Source organism: Salvelinus alpinus, chromosome 29 (assembly GCF_045679555.1).
Source record: "Salvelinus alpinus chromosome 29, SLU_Salpinus.1, whole genome shotgun sequence".
In the NCBI taxonomy this organism is placed as follows: domain Eukaryota; kingdom Metazoa; phylum Chordata; class Actinopteri; order Salmoniformes; family Salmonidae; genus Salvelinus; species Salvelinus alpinus.
This window is the reverse complement of record NC_092114.1, coordinates 38,373,294-38,389,031: the sequence shown is the minus strand read 5'-3', so window position 1 is coordinate 38,389,031 and position 15,738 is coordinate 38,373,294. Positions and strand designations below refer to the sequence as shown.

Genomic DNA, 15,738 nt, shown 5'->3' with positions numbered 1-15,738 from the left:
TGTTTGCTTTTTTCATCTTTATCACACATCATGTGGTACACTCTTAGAAAAATGGGTTCTTCGACTGTCCCCATAGGAGAACCCTTTTTGGTTCCAGGTAGAACCCGTTTGAATTCCGTGTAGAACCCTGATAGGAGAACCCATTTTGGTTCCAGGTAGAACCCGTTTGAGTTCTGTGTAGAACTCTCTGTGGAAAGGTTTCTACCTTGAACCAAGAAGGTTTCTTCAAAGGGTTCTCCTATGGGGACAAGAAGCTATACCACCTACTGGGATCCAGGCCTCTAAATGGTACTGTTGATACAATATCATGCGTTTTACCCCTAGAAGTCTGACATGTATACGATCAGTATATAGCACAACATCAATGAATCAGACTTAACCACCATGTACTTGCAAAGTTATTCTGTTCACATGACTCTGTTACTTTCAGGCAATTGGAATGGAGCGACCAATTCGAACTTGACCACCACACCAAGTAAGACATTATTTCAAAACTTGTAGAGGACATATTATGTTATACTGTTATAATAGTTGCTATAAGCAGCAAAGGTTCAATTTCTTTATTTTCTGAGAAGATTATAATTGCAAGTAAGAATGATTGACTTCTACCATTAATTCCTGGCATTTAAGCAAATACGTCTTCAAGGTGTTTTCCAAAGGCAGGTTAAGGAACAATACAATAAGACCTTGCATGTTTGCATTTAATAGCAAAGGTTACTTTTATCACCTTCATCACAAATCATGTGGTACATTCTTAGAAAAATGGGATCTTCAACTGTCCCCATAAGAGAACCCTTTTTGGTTCCAGGTAGAACCCTTTCTGGTTCCAGGTAGAACCCGTTTGAGTTCCGTGTATAACTCTGTGGAAAGGTTTCTACATGGAACCCAATTGGGTTTTACCTGGAACCAAAAGGGTTCTACCTTGAACCAAGAAGGTTTCTTCAAAGGGTTCTCCTATGGGGACAAGAAGCTATACCACCTACTGGGATCCAGGCCTCTAAATGGTACTGTTGATACAATATCATGCGTTTTAGACCTAGAAGTCTGACATGTATACGATCAGTATATAGCACAACATCAATGAATCAGACTTAACCATGTACTTGCGAAGTTATTCTGTTCATATGACTCTGTTACTTTCAGGTAATGGGAATGGATCGACCAATTCGAACTTGACCACCACACCAAGTAAGACATTATTTCAAAACTTGTAGAGGACATATTATGTTTTACTGTTATAATAGTTGCTAAAAGCAGAAAAGGTTCCATTTCTTTATTTTCTGAGAAGATTATAATTGCAAATAAGAATGATTGACTTATAAGATGAAAGCCTGGCATTTAAGCAAATATGTCTTCAAGGTGTTTTCCAAAGGCGGGTTAAGGAACAATACAATCAGACCTGGCATGTTTGCTTTTTTCATCTTTATCACACATCATGTGGTACACTCTTAGAAAAATGGGTTCTTCGACTGTCCCCATAGGAGAACCCTTTTTGGTTCCAGGTAGAACCCGTTTGAATTCCGTGTAGAACCCTGATAGGAGAACCCATTTTGGTTCCAGGTAGAACCCGTTTGAGTTCTGTGTAGAACTCTCTGTGGAAAGGTTTCTACCTTGAACCAAGAAGGTTTCTTCAAAGGGTTCTCCTATGGGGACAAGAAGCTATACCACCTACTGGGATCCAGGCCTCTAAATGGTACTGTTGATACAATATCATGCGTTTTACCCCTAGAAGTCTGACATGTATACGATCAGTATATAGCACAACATCAATGAATCAGACTTAACCACCATGTACTTGCGAAGTTATTCTGTTCACATGACTCTGTTACTTTCAGGCAATGGGAATGGAGCGACCAATTCGAACTTGACCACCACACCAAGTAAGACATTATTTCAAAACTTGTAGAGGACATATTATGTTTTACTGTTATAATAGTTGCTAAAAGCAGAAAAGGTTCCATTTCTTTATTTTCTGAGAAGATTATAATTGCAAATAAGAATGATTGACTTATAAGATGAAAGCCTGGCATTTAAGCAAATATGTCTTCAATGTGTTTTCCAAAGGCGGGTTAAGGAACAATACAATCAGACCTGGCATGTTTGCTTTTTTCATCTTTATCACACATCATGTGGTACACTCTTAGAAAAATGGGTTCTTCGACTGTCCCCATAGGAGAACCCTTTTTGGTTCCAGGTAGAACCCGTTTGAATTCCGTGTAGAACCCTGATAGGAGAACCCATTTTGGTTCTAGGTAGAACCCGTTTGAGTTCTGTGTAGAACTCTCTGTGGAAAGTTTTCTACCTTGAACCAAGAAGGTTTCTTCAAAGGGTTCTCCTATGGGGACAAGAAGCTATACCACCTACTGGGATCCAGGCCTCTAAATGGTACTGTTGATACAATATCATGCGTTTTACCCCTAGAAGTCTGACATGTATACGATCAGTATATAGCACAACATCAATGAATCAGACTTAACCACCATGTACTTGCGAAGTTATTCTGTTCACATGACTCTGTTACTTTCAGGTAATGGGAATGGAGCGACCAATTCGAACTTGACCACCACACCAAGTAAGACATTATTTCAAAACTTGTAGAGGACATATTATGTTTTACTGTTATAATAGTTGCTAAAAGCAGAAAAGGTTCCATTTCTTTATTTTCTGAGAAGATTATAATTGCAAATAAGAATGATTGACTTATAAGATGAAAGCCTGGCATTTAAGCAAATATGTCTTCAAGGTGTTTTCCAAAGGCGGGTTAAGGAACAATACAATCAGACCTGGCATGTTTGCTTTTTTCATCTTTATCACACATCATGTGGTACACTCTTAGAAAAATGGGTTCTTCGACTGTCCCCATAGGAGAACCCTTTTTGGTTCCAGGTAGAACCCGTTTGAATTCCGTGTAGAACCCTGATAGGAGAACCCATTTTGGTTCCAGGTAGAACCCGTTTGAGTTCTGTGTAGAACTCTCTGTGGAAAGTTTTCTACCTTGAACCAAGAAGGTTTCTTCAAAGGGTTCTCCTATGGGGACAAGAAGCTATACCACCTACTGGGATCCAGGCCTCTAAATGGTACTGTTGATACAATATCATGCGTTTTACCCCTAGAAGTCTGACATGTATACGATCAGTATATAGCACAACATCAATGAATCAGACTTAACCACCATGTACTTGCGAAGTTATTCTGTTCACATGACTCTGTTACTTTCAGGCAATTGGAATGGAGCGACCAATTCGAACTTGACCACCACACCAAGTAAGACATTATTTCAAAACTTGTAGAGGACATATTATGTGTTACTGTTATAATAGTTGCTAAAAGCAGAAAAGGTTCCATTTCTTTATTTTCTGAGAAGATTATAATTGCAAATAAGAATGATTGACTTATAAGATGAAATCCTGGCATTTAAGCAAATATGTCTTCAAGGTGTTTTCCAAAGGCGGGTTAAGGAACAATACAATCAGACCTGGCATGTTTGCTTTTTTCATCTTTATCACACATCATGTGGTACACTCTTAGAAAAATGGGTTCTTCGACTGTCCCCATAGGAGAACCCTTTTTGGTTCCAGGTAGAACCCGTTTGAATTCCGTGTAGAACCCTGATAGGAGAACCCATTTTGGTTCCAGGTAGAACCCGTTTGAGTTCTGTGTAGAACTCTCTGTGGAAAGGTTTCTACCTTGAACCAAGAAGGTTTCTTCAAAGGGTTCTCCTATGGGGACAAGAAGCTATACCACCTACTGGGATCCAGGCCTCTAAATGGTACTGTTGATACAATATCATGCGTTTTAGACCTAGAAGTCTGACATGTATACGATCAGTATATAGCACAACATCAATGAATCAGACTTAACCATGTACTTGCGAAGTTATTCTGTTCACATGACTCTGTTACTTTCAGGTAATGGGAATGGATCGACCAATTCGAACTTGACCACCACACCAAGTAAGACATTATTTCAAAACTTGTAGAGGACATATTATGTTTTACTGTTATAATAGTTGCTAAAAGCAGAAAAGGTTCCATTTCTTTATTTTCTGAGAAGATTATAATTGCAAATAAGAATGATTGACTTATAAGATGAAAGCCTGGCATTTAAGCAAATATGTCTTCAAGGTGTTTTCCAAAGGCGGGTTAAGGAACAATACAATCAGACCTGGCATGTTTGCTTTTTTCATCTTTATCACACATCATGTGGTACACTCTTAGAAAAATGGGTTCTTCGACTGTCCCCATAGGAGAACCCTTTTTGGTTCCAGGTAGAACCCGTTTGAATTCCGTGTAGAACCCTGATAGGAGAACCCATTTTGGTTCCAGGTAGAACCCGTTTGAGTTCTGTGTAGAACTCTCTGTGGAAAGTTTTCTACCTTGAACCAAGAAGGTTTCTTCAAAGGGTTCTCCTATGGGGACAAGAAGCTATACCACCTACTGGGATCCAGGCCTCTAAATGGTACTGTTGATACAATATCATGCGTTTTACCCCTAGAAGTCTGACATGTATACGATCAGTATATAGCACAACATCAATGAATCAGACTTAACCACCATGTACTTGCGAAGTTATTCTGTTCACATGACTCTGTTACTTTCAGGTAATGGGAATGGAGCGACCAATTCGAACTTGACCACCACACCAAGTAAGACATTATTTCAAAACTTGTAGAGGACATATTATGTTTTACTGTTATAATAGTTGCTAAAAGCAGAAAAGGTTCCATTTCTTTATTTTCTGAGAAGATTATAATTGCAAATAAGAATGATTGACTTATAAGATGAAAGCCTGGCATTTAAGCAAATATGTCTTCAAGGTGTTTTCCAAAGGCGGGTTAAGGAACAATACAATCAGACCTGGCATGTTTGCTTTTTTCATCTTTATCACACATCATGTGGTACACTCTTAGAAAAATGGGTTCTTCGACTGTCCCCATAGGAGAACCCTTTTTGGTTCCAGGTAGAACCCGTTTGAATTCCGTGTAGAACCCTGATAGGAGAACCCATTTTGGTTCCAGGTAGAACCCGTTTGAGTTCTGTGTAGAACTCTCTGTGGAAAGTTTTCTACCTTGAACCAAGAAGGTTTCTTCAAAGGGTTCTCCTATGGGGACAAGAAGCTATACCACCTACTGGGATCCAGGCCTCTAAATGGTACTGTTGATACAATATCATGCGTTTTACCCCTAGAAGTCTGACATGTATACGATCAGTATATAGCACAACATCAATGAATCAGACTTAACCACCATGTACTTGCGAAGTTATTCTGTTCACATGACTCTGTTACTTTCAGGCAATGGGAATGGAGCGACCAATTCGAACTTGACCACCACACCAAGTAAGACATTATTTCAAAACTTGTAGAGGACATATTATGTGTTACTGTTATAATAGTTGCTAAAAGCAGAAAAGGTTCCATTTCTTTATTTTCTGAGAAGATTATAATTGCAAATAAGAATGATTGACTTATAAGATGAAATCCTGGCATTTAAGCAAATATGTCTTCAAGGTGTTTTCCAAAGGCGGGTTAAGGAACAATACAATCAGACCTGGCATGTTTGCTTTTTTCATCTTTATCACACATCATGTGGTACACTCTTAGAAAAATGGGTTCTTCGACTGTCCCCATAGGAGAACACTTTTTGGTTCCAGGTAGAACCCGTTTGAATTCCGTGTAGAACCCTGATAGGAGAACCCATTTTGGTTCCAGGTAGAACCCGTTTGAGTTCTGTGTAGAACTCTCTGTGGAAAGTTTTCTACCTTGAACCAAGAAGGTTTCTTCAAAGGGTTCTCCTATGGGGACAAGAAGCTATACCACCTACTGGGATCCAGGCCTCTAAATGGTACTGTTGATACAATATCATGCGTTTTAGACCTAGAAGTCTGACATGTATACGATCACTATATAGCACAACATCAATGAATCAGACTTAACCATGTACTTGCGAAGTTATTCTGTTCACATGACTCTGTTACTTTCAGGTAATGGGAATGGATCGACCAATTCGAACTTGACCACCACACCAAGTAAGATATTATTTCAAAACTTGTAGAGGACATATTATGTTTTACTGTTATAATAGTTGCTAAAAGCAGAAAAGGTTCCATTTCTTTATTTTCTGAGAAGATTATAATTGCAAATAAGAATGATTGACTTATAAGATGAAATCCTGGCATTTAAGCAAATATGTCTTCAAGGTGTTTTCCAAAGGCGGGTTAAGGAACAATACAATCAGACCTGGCATGTTTGCTTTTTTCATCTTTATCACACATCATGTGGTACACTCTTAGAAAAATGGGTTCTTCGACTGTCCCCATAGGAGAACCCTTTTTGGTTCCAGGTAGAACCCGTTTGAATTCCGTGTAGAACCCTGATAGGAGAACCCATTTTGGTTCCAGGTAGAACCCGTTTGAGTTCTGTGTAGAACTCTCTGTGGAAAGGTTTCTACCTTGAACCAAGAAGGTTTCTTCAAAGGGTTCTCCTATGGGGACAAGAAGCTATACCACCTACTGGGATCCAGGCCTCTAAATGGTACTGTTGATACAATATCATGCGTTTTAGACCTAGAAGTCTGACATGTATACGATCAGTATATAGCACAACATCAATGAATCAGACTTAACCATGTACTTGCGAAGTTATTCTGTTCACATGACTCTGTTACTTTCAGGTAATGGGAATGGATCGACCAATTCGAACTTGACCACCACACCAAGTAAGACATTATTTCAAAACTTGTAGAGGACATATTATGTTTTACTGTTATAATAGTTGCTAAAAGCAGAAAAGGTTCCATTTCTTTATTTTCTGAGAAGATTATAATTGCAAATAAGAATGATTGACTTATAAGATGAAAGCCTGGCATTTAAGCAAATATGTCTTCAAGGTGTTTTCCAAAGGCGGGTTAAGGAACAATACAATCAGACCTGGCATGTTTGCTTTTTTCATCTTTATCACACATCATGTGGTACACTCTTAGAAAAATGGGTTCTTCGACTGTCCCCATAGGAGAACCCTTTTTGGTTCCAGGTAGAACCCGTTTGAATTCCGTGTAGAACCCTGATAGGAGAACCCATTTTGGTTCCAGGTAGAACCCGTTTGAGTTCTGTGTAGAACTCTCTGTGGAAAGGTTTCTACCTTGAACCAAGAAGGTTTCTTCAAAGGGTTCTCCTATGGGGACAAGAAGCTATACCACCTACTGGGATCCAGGCCTCTAAATGGTACTGTTGATACAATATCATGCGTTTTACCCCTAGAAGTCTGACATGTATACGATCAGTATATAGCACAACATCAATGAATCAGACTTAACCACCATGTACTTGCGAAGTTATTCTGTTCACATGACTCTGTTACTTTCAGGTAATGGGAATGGAGCGACCAATTCGAACTTGACCACCACACCAAGTAAGACATTATTTCAAAACTTGTAGAGGACATATTATGTGTTACTGTTATAATAGTTGCTAAAAGCAGAAAAGGTTCCATTTCTTTATTTTCTGAGAAGATTATAATTGCAAATAAGAATGATTGACTTATAAGATGAAATCCTGGCATTTAAGCAAATATGTCTTCAAGGTGTTTTCCAAAGGCGGTTTAAGGAACAATACAATCAGACCTGGCATGTTTGCTTTTTTCATCTTTATCACACATCATGTGGTACACTCTTAGAAAAATGGGTTCTTCGACTGTCCCCATAGGAGAACACTTTTTGGTTCCAGGTAGAACCCGTTTGAATTCCGTGTAGAACCCTGATAGGAGAACCCATTTTGGTTCCAGGTAGAACCCGTTTGAGTTCTGTGTAGAACTCTCTGTGGAAAGTTTTCTACCTTGAACCAAGAAGGTTTCTTCAAAGGGTTCTCCTATGGGGACAAGAAGCTATACCACCTACTGGGATCCAGGCCTCTAAATGGTACTGTTGATACAATATCATGCGTTTTAGACCTAGAAGTCTGACATGTATACGATCAGTATATAGCACAACATCAATGAATCAGACTTAACCATGTACTTGCGAAGTTATTCTGTTCACATGACTCTGTTACTTTCAGGTAATGGGAATGGATCGACCAATTCGAACTTGACCACCACACCAAGTAAGACATTATTTCAAAACTTGTAGAGGACATATTATGTTTTACTGTTATAATAGTTGCTAAAAGCAGAAAAGGTTCCATTTCTTTATTTTCTGAGAAGATTATAATTGCAAATAAGAATGATTGACTTATAAGATGAAATCCTGGCATTTAAGCAAATATGTCTTCAAGGTGTTTTCCAAAGGCGGGTTAAGGAACAATACAATCAGACCTGGCATGTTTGCTTTTTTCATCTTTATCACACATCATGTGGTACACTCTTAGAAAAATGGGTTCTTCGACTGTCCCCATAGGAGAACCCTTTTTGGTTCCAGGTAGAACCCGTTTGAATTCCGTGTAGAACCCTGATAGGAGAACCCATTTTGGTTCCAGGTAGAACCCGTTTGAGTTCTGTGTAGAACTCTCTGTGGAAAGGTTTCTACCTTGAACCAAGAAGGTTTCTTCAAAGGGTTCTCCTATGGGGACAAGAAGCTATACCACCTACTGGGATCCAGGCCTCTAAATGGTACTGTTGATACAATATCATGCGTTTTACCCCTAGAAGTCTGACATGTATACGATCAGTATATAGCACAACATCAATGAATCAGACTTAACCACCATGTACTTGCGAAGTTATTCTGTTCACATGACTCTGTTACTTTCAGGCAATGGGAATGGAGCGACCAATTCGAACTTGACCACCACACCAAGTAAGACATTATTTCAAAACTTGTAGAGGACATATTATGTTTTACTGTTATAATAGTTGCTAAAAGCAGAAAAGGTTCCATTTCTTTATTTTCTGAGAAGATTATAATTGCAAGTAGGAATGATTGACTTATAAGATGAAATCCTGGCATTTAAGCAAATATGTCTTCAAGGTGTTTTCCAAAGGCGGGTTAAGGAACAATACAATCAGACCTGGCATGTTTGCTTTTTTCATCTTTATCACACATCATGTGGTACACTCTTAGAAAAATGGGTTCTTCGACTGTCCCCATAGGAGAACCCTTTTTGGTTCCAGGTAGAACCCGTTTGAATTCCGTGTAGAACCCTGATAGGAGAACCCATTTTGGTTCCAGGTAGAACCCGTTTGAGTTCTGTGTAGAACTCTCTGTGGAAAGGTTTCTACCTTGAACCAAGAAGGTTTCTTCAAAGGGTTCTCCTATGGGGACAAGAAGCTATACCACCTACTGGGATCCAGGCCTCTAAATGGTACTGTTGATACAATATCATGCGTTTTAGACCTAGAAGTCTGACATGTATACGATCAGTATATAGCACAACATCAATGAATCAGACTTAACCATGTACTTGCGAAGTTATTCTGTTCACATGACTCTGTTACTTTCAGGTAATGGGAATGGATCGACCAATTCGAACTTGACCACCACACCAAGTAAGACATTATTTCAAAACTTGTAGAGGACATATTATGTTTTACTGTTATAATAGTTGCTAAAAGCAGAAAAGGTTCCATTTCTTTATTTTCTGAGAAGATTATAATTGCAAATAAGAATGATTGACTTATAAGATGAATTCCTGGCATTTAAGCAAATATGTCTTCAAGGTGTTTTCCAAAGGCGGGTTAAGGAACAATACAATCAGACCTGGCATGTTTGCTTTTTTCATCTTTATCACACATCATGTGGTACACTCTTAGAAAAATGGGTTCTTCGACTGTCCCCATAGGAGAACCCTTTTTGGTTCCAGATAGAACCCTTTTGAGTTTGTTAGGTTCTAAATGAACCAAGTAAAACTCAAGGACGATTAGTAAAGCTCCAACCAAGTGTATTCACCCACTGGGTCACACAGATGCACAAGACAAAAAAAACATATTTATACAAGCACTGGTATTTAACCCTTCCTACGAGGAGTCTCCTCCTCACACATATGGTCAGCCAGTACATCTCTGTTGCTAGGCAGAACTCCAGTGATGACTGTTCTTTCTCACTTCATTGGAGCTGACTTGGTTCCGCATTCCTTAATTCTCCCCACTCATAGCTGTCCTGTTGACTTGTACCAGTCTGTGGCCCCCCTCCTTCCCATAGTATCCCCGATGTCTAACAATAACATGTTCTGACAGTATTTACACATCCTGCTTCCCTCTCTCTCCCTCTGTGACATGATTAAGGATGTTTGAAGTTTATAGGTCAAACCCATCAGTTCCATGTAGAACCCTCTGTGGAACCAAAAAGGGTTCTTCAAAGGCTTCTATGGGGACAGGCAAAGAACCCTTTTAGATTCTAGAGTTGTGCACCTAAAATCAGTCATAATCAAGAACTAAGAAGTCACACTAGAACTGCCATAGGCCAAAGGCCACTGATGATTGATTTTGTAAGTTAAAAAAATTCAGCTCCCCAAAAAACCTATGTCCTGCTCCTTCCCTGACTCTTCCTAAATGTTTGTATTTTACACTGCTCATTTGTCAGAATTTTGAAATTACAAACAGAAAAGTATTTAGAGCCTTTTTCCCAGTTTTTTTACAACTATTCCTATCTAAATCCGCCAAGACAATGTGCTGTAGCCAGCCAGGTGCTAATGCGTCTCTCTCTTCTCACTGAATGATTGACAAATGGATGAATTGGCGATAATTGTACAAGTCACTTCACAATCGAAATCAAATTAGGCCTAAATTGATCCCATTCTCGTTTACATTTTACTTTGTAAAAATACGCTCTTATGGGACTGTTTTATAACTCTTTTACTAATCAAATGGAAGGGAAAGTAAAACATGCTACATGTTGCAGCCTTTAGAATAATGTTAAACATATCCTTGACTATTATCCAGGTTGATGAGCAGGAAACAAACCATGCCAGTCAGCCGATGCCACACAGCCGGCCCATCAAAACTACACCTAAACTGTACCAAAACTAATTTCATACATAATAAGAGTTAGCCTACGGACAGGATTCAGTTGACCATAACTTGAGGAGGGAGAATATTAGGCCAATCAAATTGTACATGAAGAGATGGGCGCATCTTGTAATTGACAGATGCAGGGAACGGAGCATCGCTTTATCAAATTGTCCTTCAGAGTCACACGCAGGTAAAACATTGTGATTTTCATATAGTATCTGAAAGAGCATATTCTGCAGTTTCTATCAGACTTACCTTTTTCAAGTAACTCAAAATTCAAGAGGTGCAGCTCTTTTTCCAAATGTCACTTTTTACAAGAATATCTGTGCTGTCCATGCATTCAGCACATGACCACTTGTCAGGCAGCATTGCTCTGGCTACTAAGCAAAAACTAGTAACATAATAAACGTAAAATTAAAATATGCTATTCTGTCGTCAATGGGTGAATGGGTGATAGAAACCCGATAGAAAGTGATAATGGTGCATTTGACTTCAGTTAAGTTCTGCTTAGCCACCGATGTCAAAACCAAGTCCTTGCTCAATGGCTTTCTATATCTGAGGAAAGATGAAACCAGGCTAGCGGGTGAGCGACAGTCTGAGACTGTGGTTTTGAGACTCATGGAGCCTTAACATGGGCGAAGGCAGAAATGTGACCATGTTCACATCAATTTCCCTGGCAGACAAGTTGATTGCAAAGAAGACTAGCCCGCTCAGAACAGTGAACAAACAAAGGCGGGAGCTGCCCCCCTCTGCGCAAAACAACATACCAGCGGAGCTGTAGTCCACATCTGTGATGGAGAGTGGTAAAGCAACACTCACGATGTAATAAGAGTGTTTGCATGCTCAGCACCATGCATCCCACTGGATCTGGCATATGAGTTTTGTGAGAACCATATAAACGGCAAGATGGAAGCTACAGGAGCCAAGCAGGCCGCCAAGGAAACAAGTCCTGCTCTCTTTTCCCCAAGCACCACAGTTCCCACTCGGGAAGAATAAGACACAATGTCAAGTCGTCAGGTGCACGAAACAAGGCCCATAAACTGTGCAGTGCAACCGATTTGTTTGTGGGGCTTGCTCACACAAAGCCCTGAAGCTGTGTGCTGACTGTGGACCCGAAGCATAAAGAGAAGACACGATTGATTTGTGTGTAAAGGCACAGATATAAGGGCGCAATACAGTGTCTGCTACAATCAACCAATTACTGTTTTTATATCTTGTCATGAATAAATTTCCACTAATATTTATTTATGCAATTAATCTACTATTGTTCATGCACTGGTGCTTTTATTTAGAAAGACAGCAAATAATTCACCTGCACACCTGGCTGGTTCTATTATTATTATCATATTTTTAGTTTCTACTTTGTCAAAAGAAGCTGTAACTGGTCTTTATTACTAATCACATCTACAAATAAAGGTGATCAAATTGATTACACTGTAGTGTTTTTTTATTGTAAGGGAAACAAAATAGACGATAGGCCTACGTTTTATTCTATGACTTTATAGAATTATACAAAATATATCCTTGACTACACAAACAAAACTATTGTTATTTTTTTATATATATTTCCATGAATACTTCTTCATGCAATTAATCCTTTACAATAGTTAATGCACTACAGTGGGGCAAAAAAGTATTTAGTCAGTCACCAATTGTGCAAGTTCTTCCACTTAGAAAGATGAGAGAGGCCTGTAATTATCATCATAGGTACACTTCAACTATGACAGACAAAATGAGAGAAAAAAATCCAAATCATGTAGGATTTTTAATGAATTTATTTGCAAATTATGGTGGAAAATAAGTATTTGGTCACCTACAAACAAGCAAGATTTCTGTCTCTCACAGACCTGTAACTTCTTCTTTAAGAGGCTCCTCTGTCCTCCACTCGATACCTGTATTAATGGCACCTGTTTGAACTTGTTATCAGTATAAAAGACACCTGTCCACAACCTCAAACAGTCACACTCCAAACTCCACTATGGCCAAGACCAAAGAGCTGTCAAAGGACACCAGAAACAAAATTGTAGACCTGCACCAGGCTGGGAAGACTGAATCTGCAATAGGTAAGCAGCTTGGTTTGAAGAAATCAACTGTGGGAGCAATTATTAGGAAATGGAAGACATACAAGGCCACTGATAATCTCCCTCAATCTGGGGCTCCACGCAAGATCTCACCCCGTGGGGTCAAAATGATCACAAGAACGGTGAGCAAAAATCCCAGAACCACACAGGGGGACCTAGTGAATGACCTGCAGAGAGCTGGGACCAAAGTAACAAAGCCTACCATCAGTAACACACTACGCCGCCAGGGACTCAAATCCTGCAGTGCCAGACGTGTCCAGGCCCGTCTGAAGTTTGCTAGAGAGCATTTGGATGATCCAGAAGAAGATTGGGAGAATGTCATATGGTCAGATGAAACCAAAATAGAACTTTTTGGTAAAAACTCAACTCGGCTGAGTTGCATCCAAAGAACACCATACCTACTGTGAAGCATGGGGGTGGAAACATCATGCTTTGGGGCTGTTTTTCTGCAAAGGGACCAGGACGACTGATCCGTGTAAAGGACAGAATGAATGGGGCCATGTATCGTGAGATTTTGAGTGAAAACCTCCTTCCATCAGCAAGGGCATTGAAGATGAAACGTGGCTGGGTCTTTCAGCATGACAATGATCCCAAACACACCGCCCGGGCAACGAAGGAGTGGCTTCGTAAGAAGCATTTCAAGGTCCTGGAGTGGCCTAGCCAGTCTCCAGATCTCAACCCCATAGAAAATCTTTGGAGGGAGTTGAAAGTCCGTGTTGCCCAGCAACAGCCCCAAAACATCACTGCTCTAGAGGAGATCTGCATGGAGGAATGGGCCAAAATACCAGTAACAGTGTGTGAAAACCTTGTGAAGACTTACAGAAAACGTTTGACCTCTGTCATTGCCAACAAAGGGTATATAACAATGTATTGAGATAAACTTTTGTTATTGACCAAATACTTTTTTTCTACCATAATTTGCAAATAAATTCATAAAAAATCCTACAATGTGATTTTCTGGATTTCTTTTCCTCATTTTGTCTGTCATAGTTAAAGTGTACCTATGATGAAAATTACAGGCCTCTCTCATCTTTTTAAGTAGGAGAACTTGCACAATTGGTGGCTGACTAAATACTTTTTTGCCCCACTGTATTTATCAAGCATTTAATTATCAAGCATTTATTTATTAAGCATTCAATTATCAAGCATTTATTTATCAAGCATTTATTTATCAAGCATTTAATTATCAAGCATTTATTTATCAAGCATGTTTGCGCACCTTGCAGGTTGAAATGCATCTTATGCATATGCTAAACGGGACGCCTGGCAACATTCTCTATAGGGTACTTATATGCTGAAAGGCCAGGCAGTTCTAGTGTTAAAAGCCCTTACACACTGTCAACAACCTAGTGGGGAACAACATGACAAATGAATTTTAACCAATAAATGATCTGTACTGAGTATGATTATTATAACACTGAAGTTAAATGTAAAAAGGGGAAAAGTAAATATAACATATTTTACTAGGGTAATTTTCAATTCAGGAAGTGAATTCAATTAATGATCTGGAAACTATTTTATCTTATACAGCGTATTCGGAAAGTATTCAGACCCCTTGACTTTTTCCACATTTTGTTACGTTACAGCCTTATTTTAAAATTGATTAAATAGTTTTTCCCCCTCATCAATATACATACAATACCCCATAACGACAGAGCAAAAACAGGTTTTTAGAAATTTTTGCAAATGTATAACCCCCACCCCCAGAAATATCACATTTACATCATTATTCAGACCCTTTATCCGTATTTAGTGCGTTTCTCCCATTGTTCTCTGCAGATTTTCTCAAGCTCTGTCAGGTTGGATGGGGAGCGTTGCTGCACAGTTATTTTCAGGTCTCTCCAGAGATGTTAGAAGTCCAGGCTCTGGCTGTGCCACTCAAGGACATTCAGAGATTTGTCTCAAAGCCACTCCTGCGTTGTCTTGGCTTGAGGTCCTGAGCGCTATGGAGCAGGTTTTCATCAAAGATCTCTCTGTATTTTGCTCTGTTCATTTTTCCCTCGGTTCTGACTAGTCTCCCAGTCCCTGCCGCTGAAAAACATCCCAACAGCATGATGCTGCCACCACCATGCTTCACCGTAGGGATGATGCCAAGTTTGATCTTGGTTTCATCAGACCAGAGAATCGTGTTTCTCATGGTCTGAGAGTCCTTTAGGTGCCTTTTATTGAGGAGTGGCTTCCGTCTGGCCACTCTACCATAAAGGCCTAATTGGTGGAGTGTTGCAGAGATGGTTGTCCTTCTGGAAGGTTCTCCCATCTCCACAGAGGAATTCTGGAGCTTTGTCAGAGTGACCATTGGGTTCTTGGTCACCTCCCTAACCAAGGCCCTTCTCCCCCGATTGCTCGTTTTGGCTCTAGGAAGAGTCTTGGTGGTTCCAAACTTCTTCTATTTAAGAATGATGGAGGTCACAAAAGTTGCTTTTGTCCCAGCTCGTGATACCTTCAAGTTGTTCCCCACACGGCCGGCACACAAATTAGAACGGTGCAATAAATGTTCAAGCGACAAGATTCTCAGGGAGAATCGGATAGAAAGACATCAGACCATGGACCAAACACAAAGGTCTAAAGGTTTATTTCCTTACTCTCAGACACAAGCCCTTTTAGTGTGATTGTAGTCTCTTTTATGAGCTGTGTGTCTGATGCATTGTAAAATAAATAAGACAGTACAAAGCCACATCACATGCTATGTAAGGCACACATACAGTATGTTGTATGCGGC

At 39.6% G+C, this 15,738-nt stretch overlaps 1 protein-coding gene across 1 annotated transcript in view; it reads left to right on the top strand.

The window, feature by feature from the left end:
• Positions 1-15,738, top strand: part of LOC139558964 (major histocompatibility complex class I-related gene protein-like) — a 41,565-nt gene that overhangs the window by 14,176 nt on the left and 11,651 nt on the right. Inside the window, exons 8-20 of the mRNA XM_071374509.1 lie at positions 431-475; positions 1,144-1,188; positions 1,836-1,880; positions 2,528-2,572; positions 3,220-3,264; positions 3,909-3,953; positions 4,601-4,645; positions 5,293-5,337; positions 5,982-6,026; positions 6,671-6,715; positions 8,052-8,096; positions 8,744-8,788; positions 9,433-9,477. Coding sequence (XP_071230610.1) covers positions 431-475; positions 1,144-1,188; positions 1,836-1,880; positions 2,528-2,572; positions 3,220-3,264; positions 3,909-3,953; positions 4,601-4,645; positions 5,293-5,337; positions 5,982-6,026; positions 6,671-6,715; positions 8,052-8,096; positions 8,744-8,788; positions 9,433-9,477 — 585 coding nt within the window. The remainder of the gene's footprint in view (positions 1-430; positions 476-1,143; positions 1,189-1,835; positions 1,881-2,527; positions 2,573-3,219; positions 3,265-3,908; positions 3,954-4,600; positions 4,646-5,292; positions 5,338-5,981; positions 6,027-6,670; positions 6,716-8,051; positions 8,097-8,743; positions 8,789-9,432; positions 9,478-15,738) is intronic.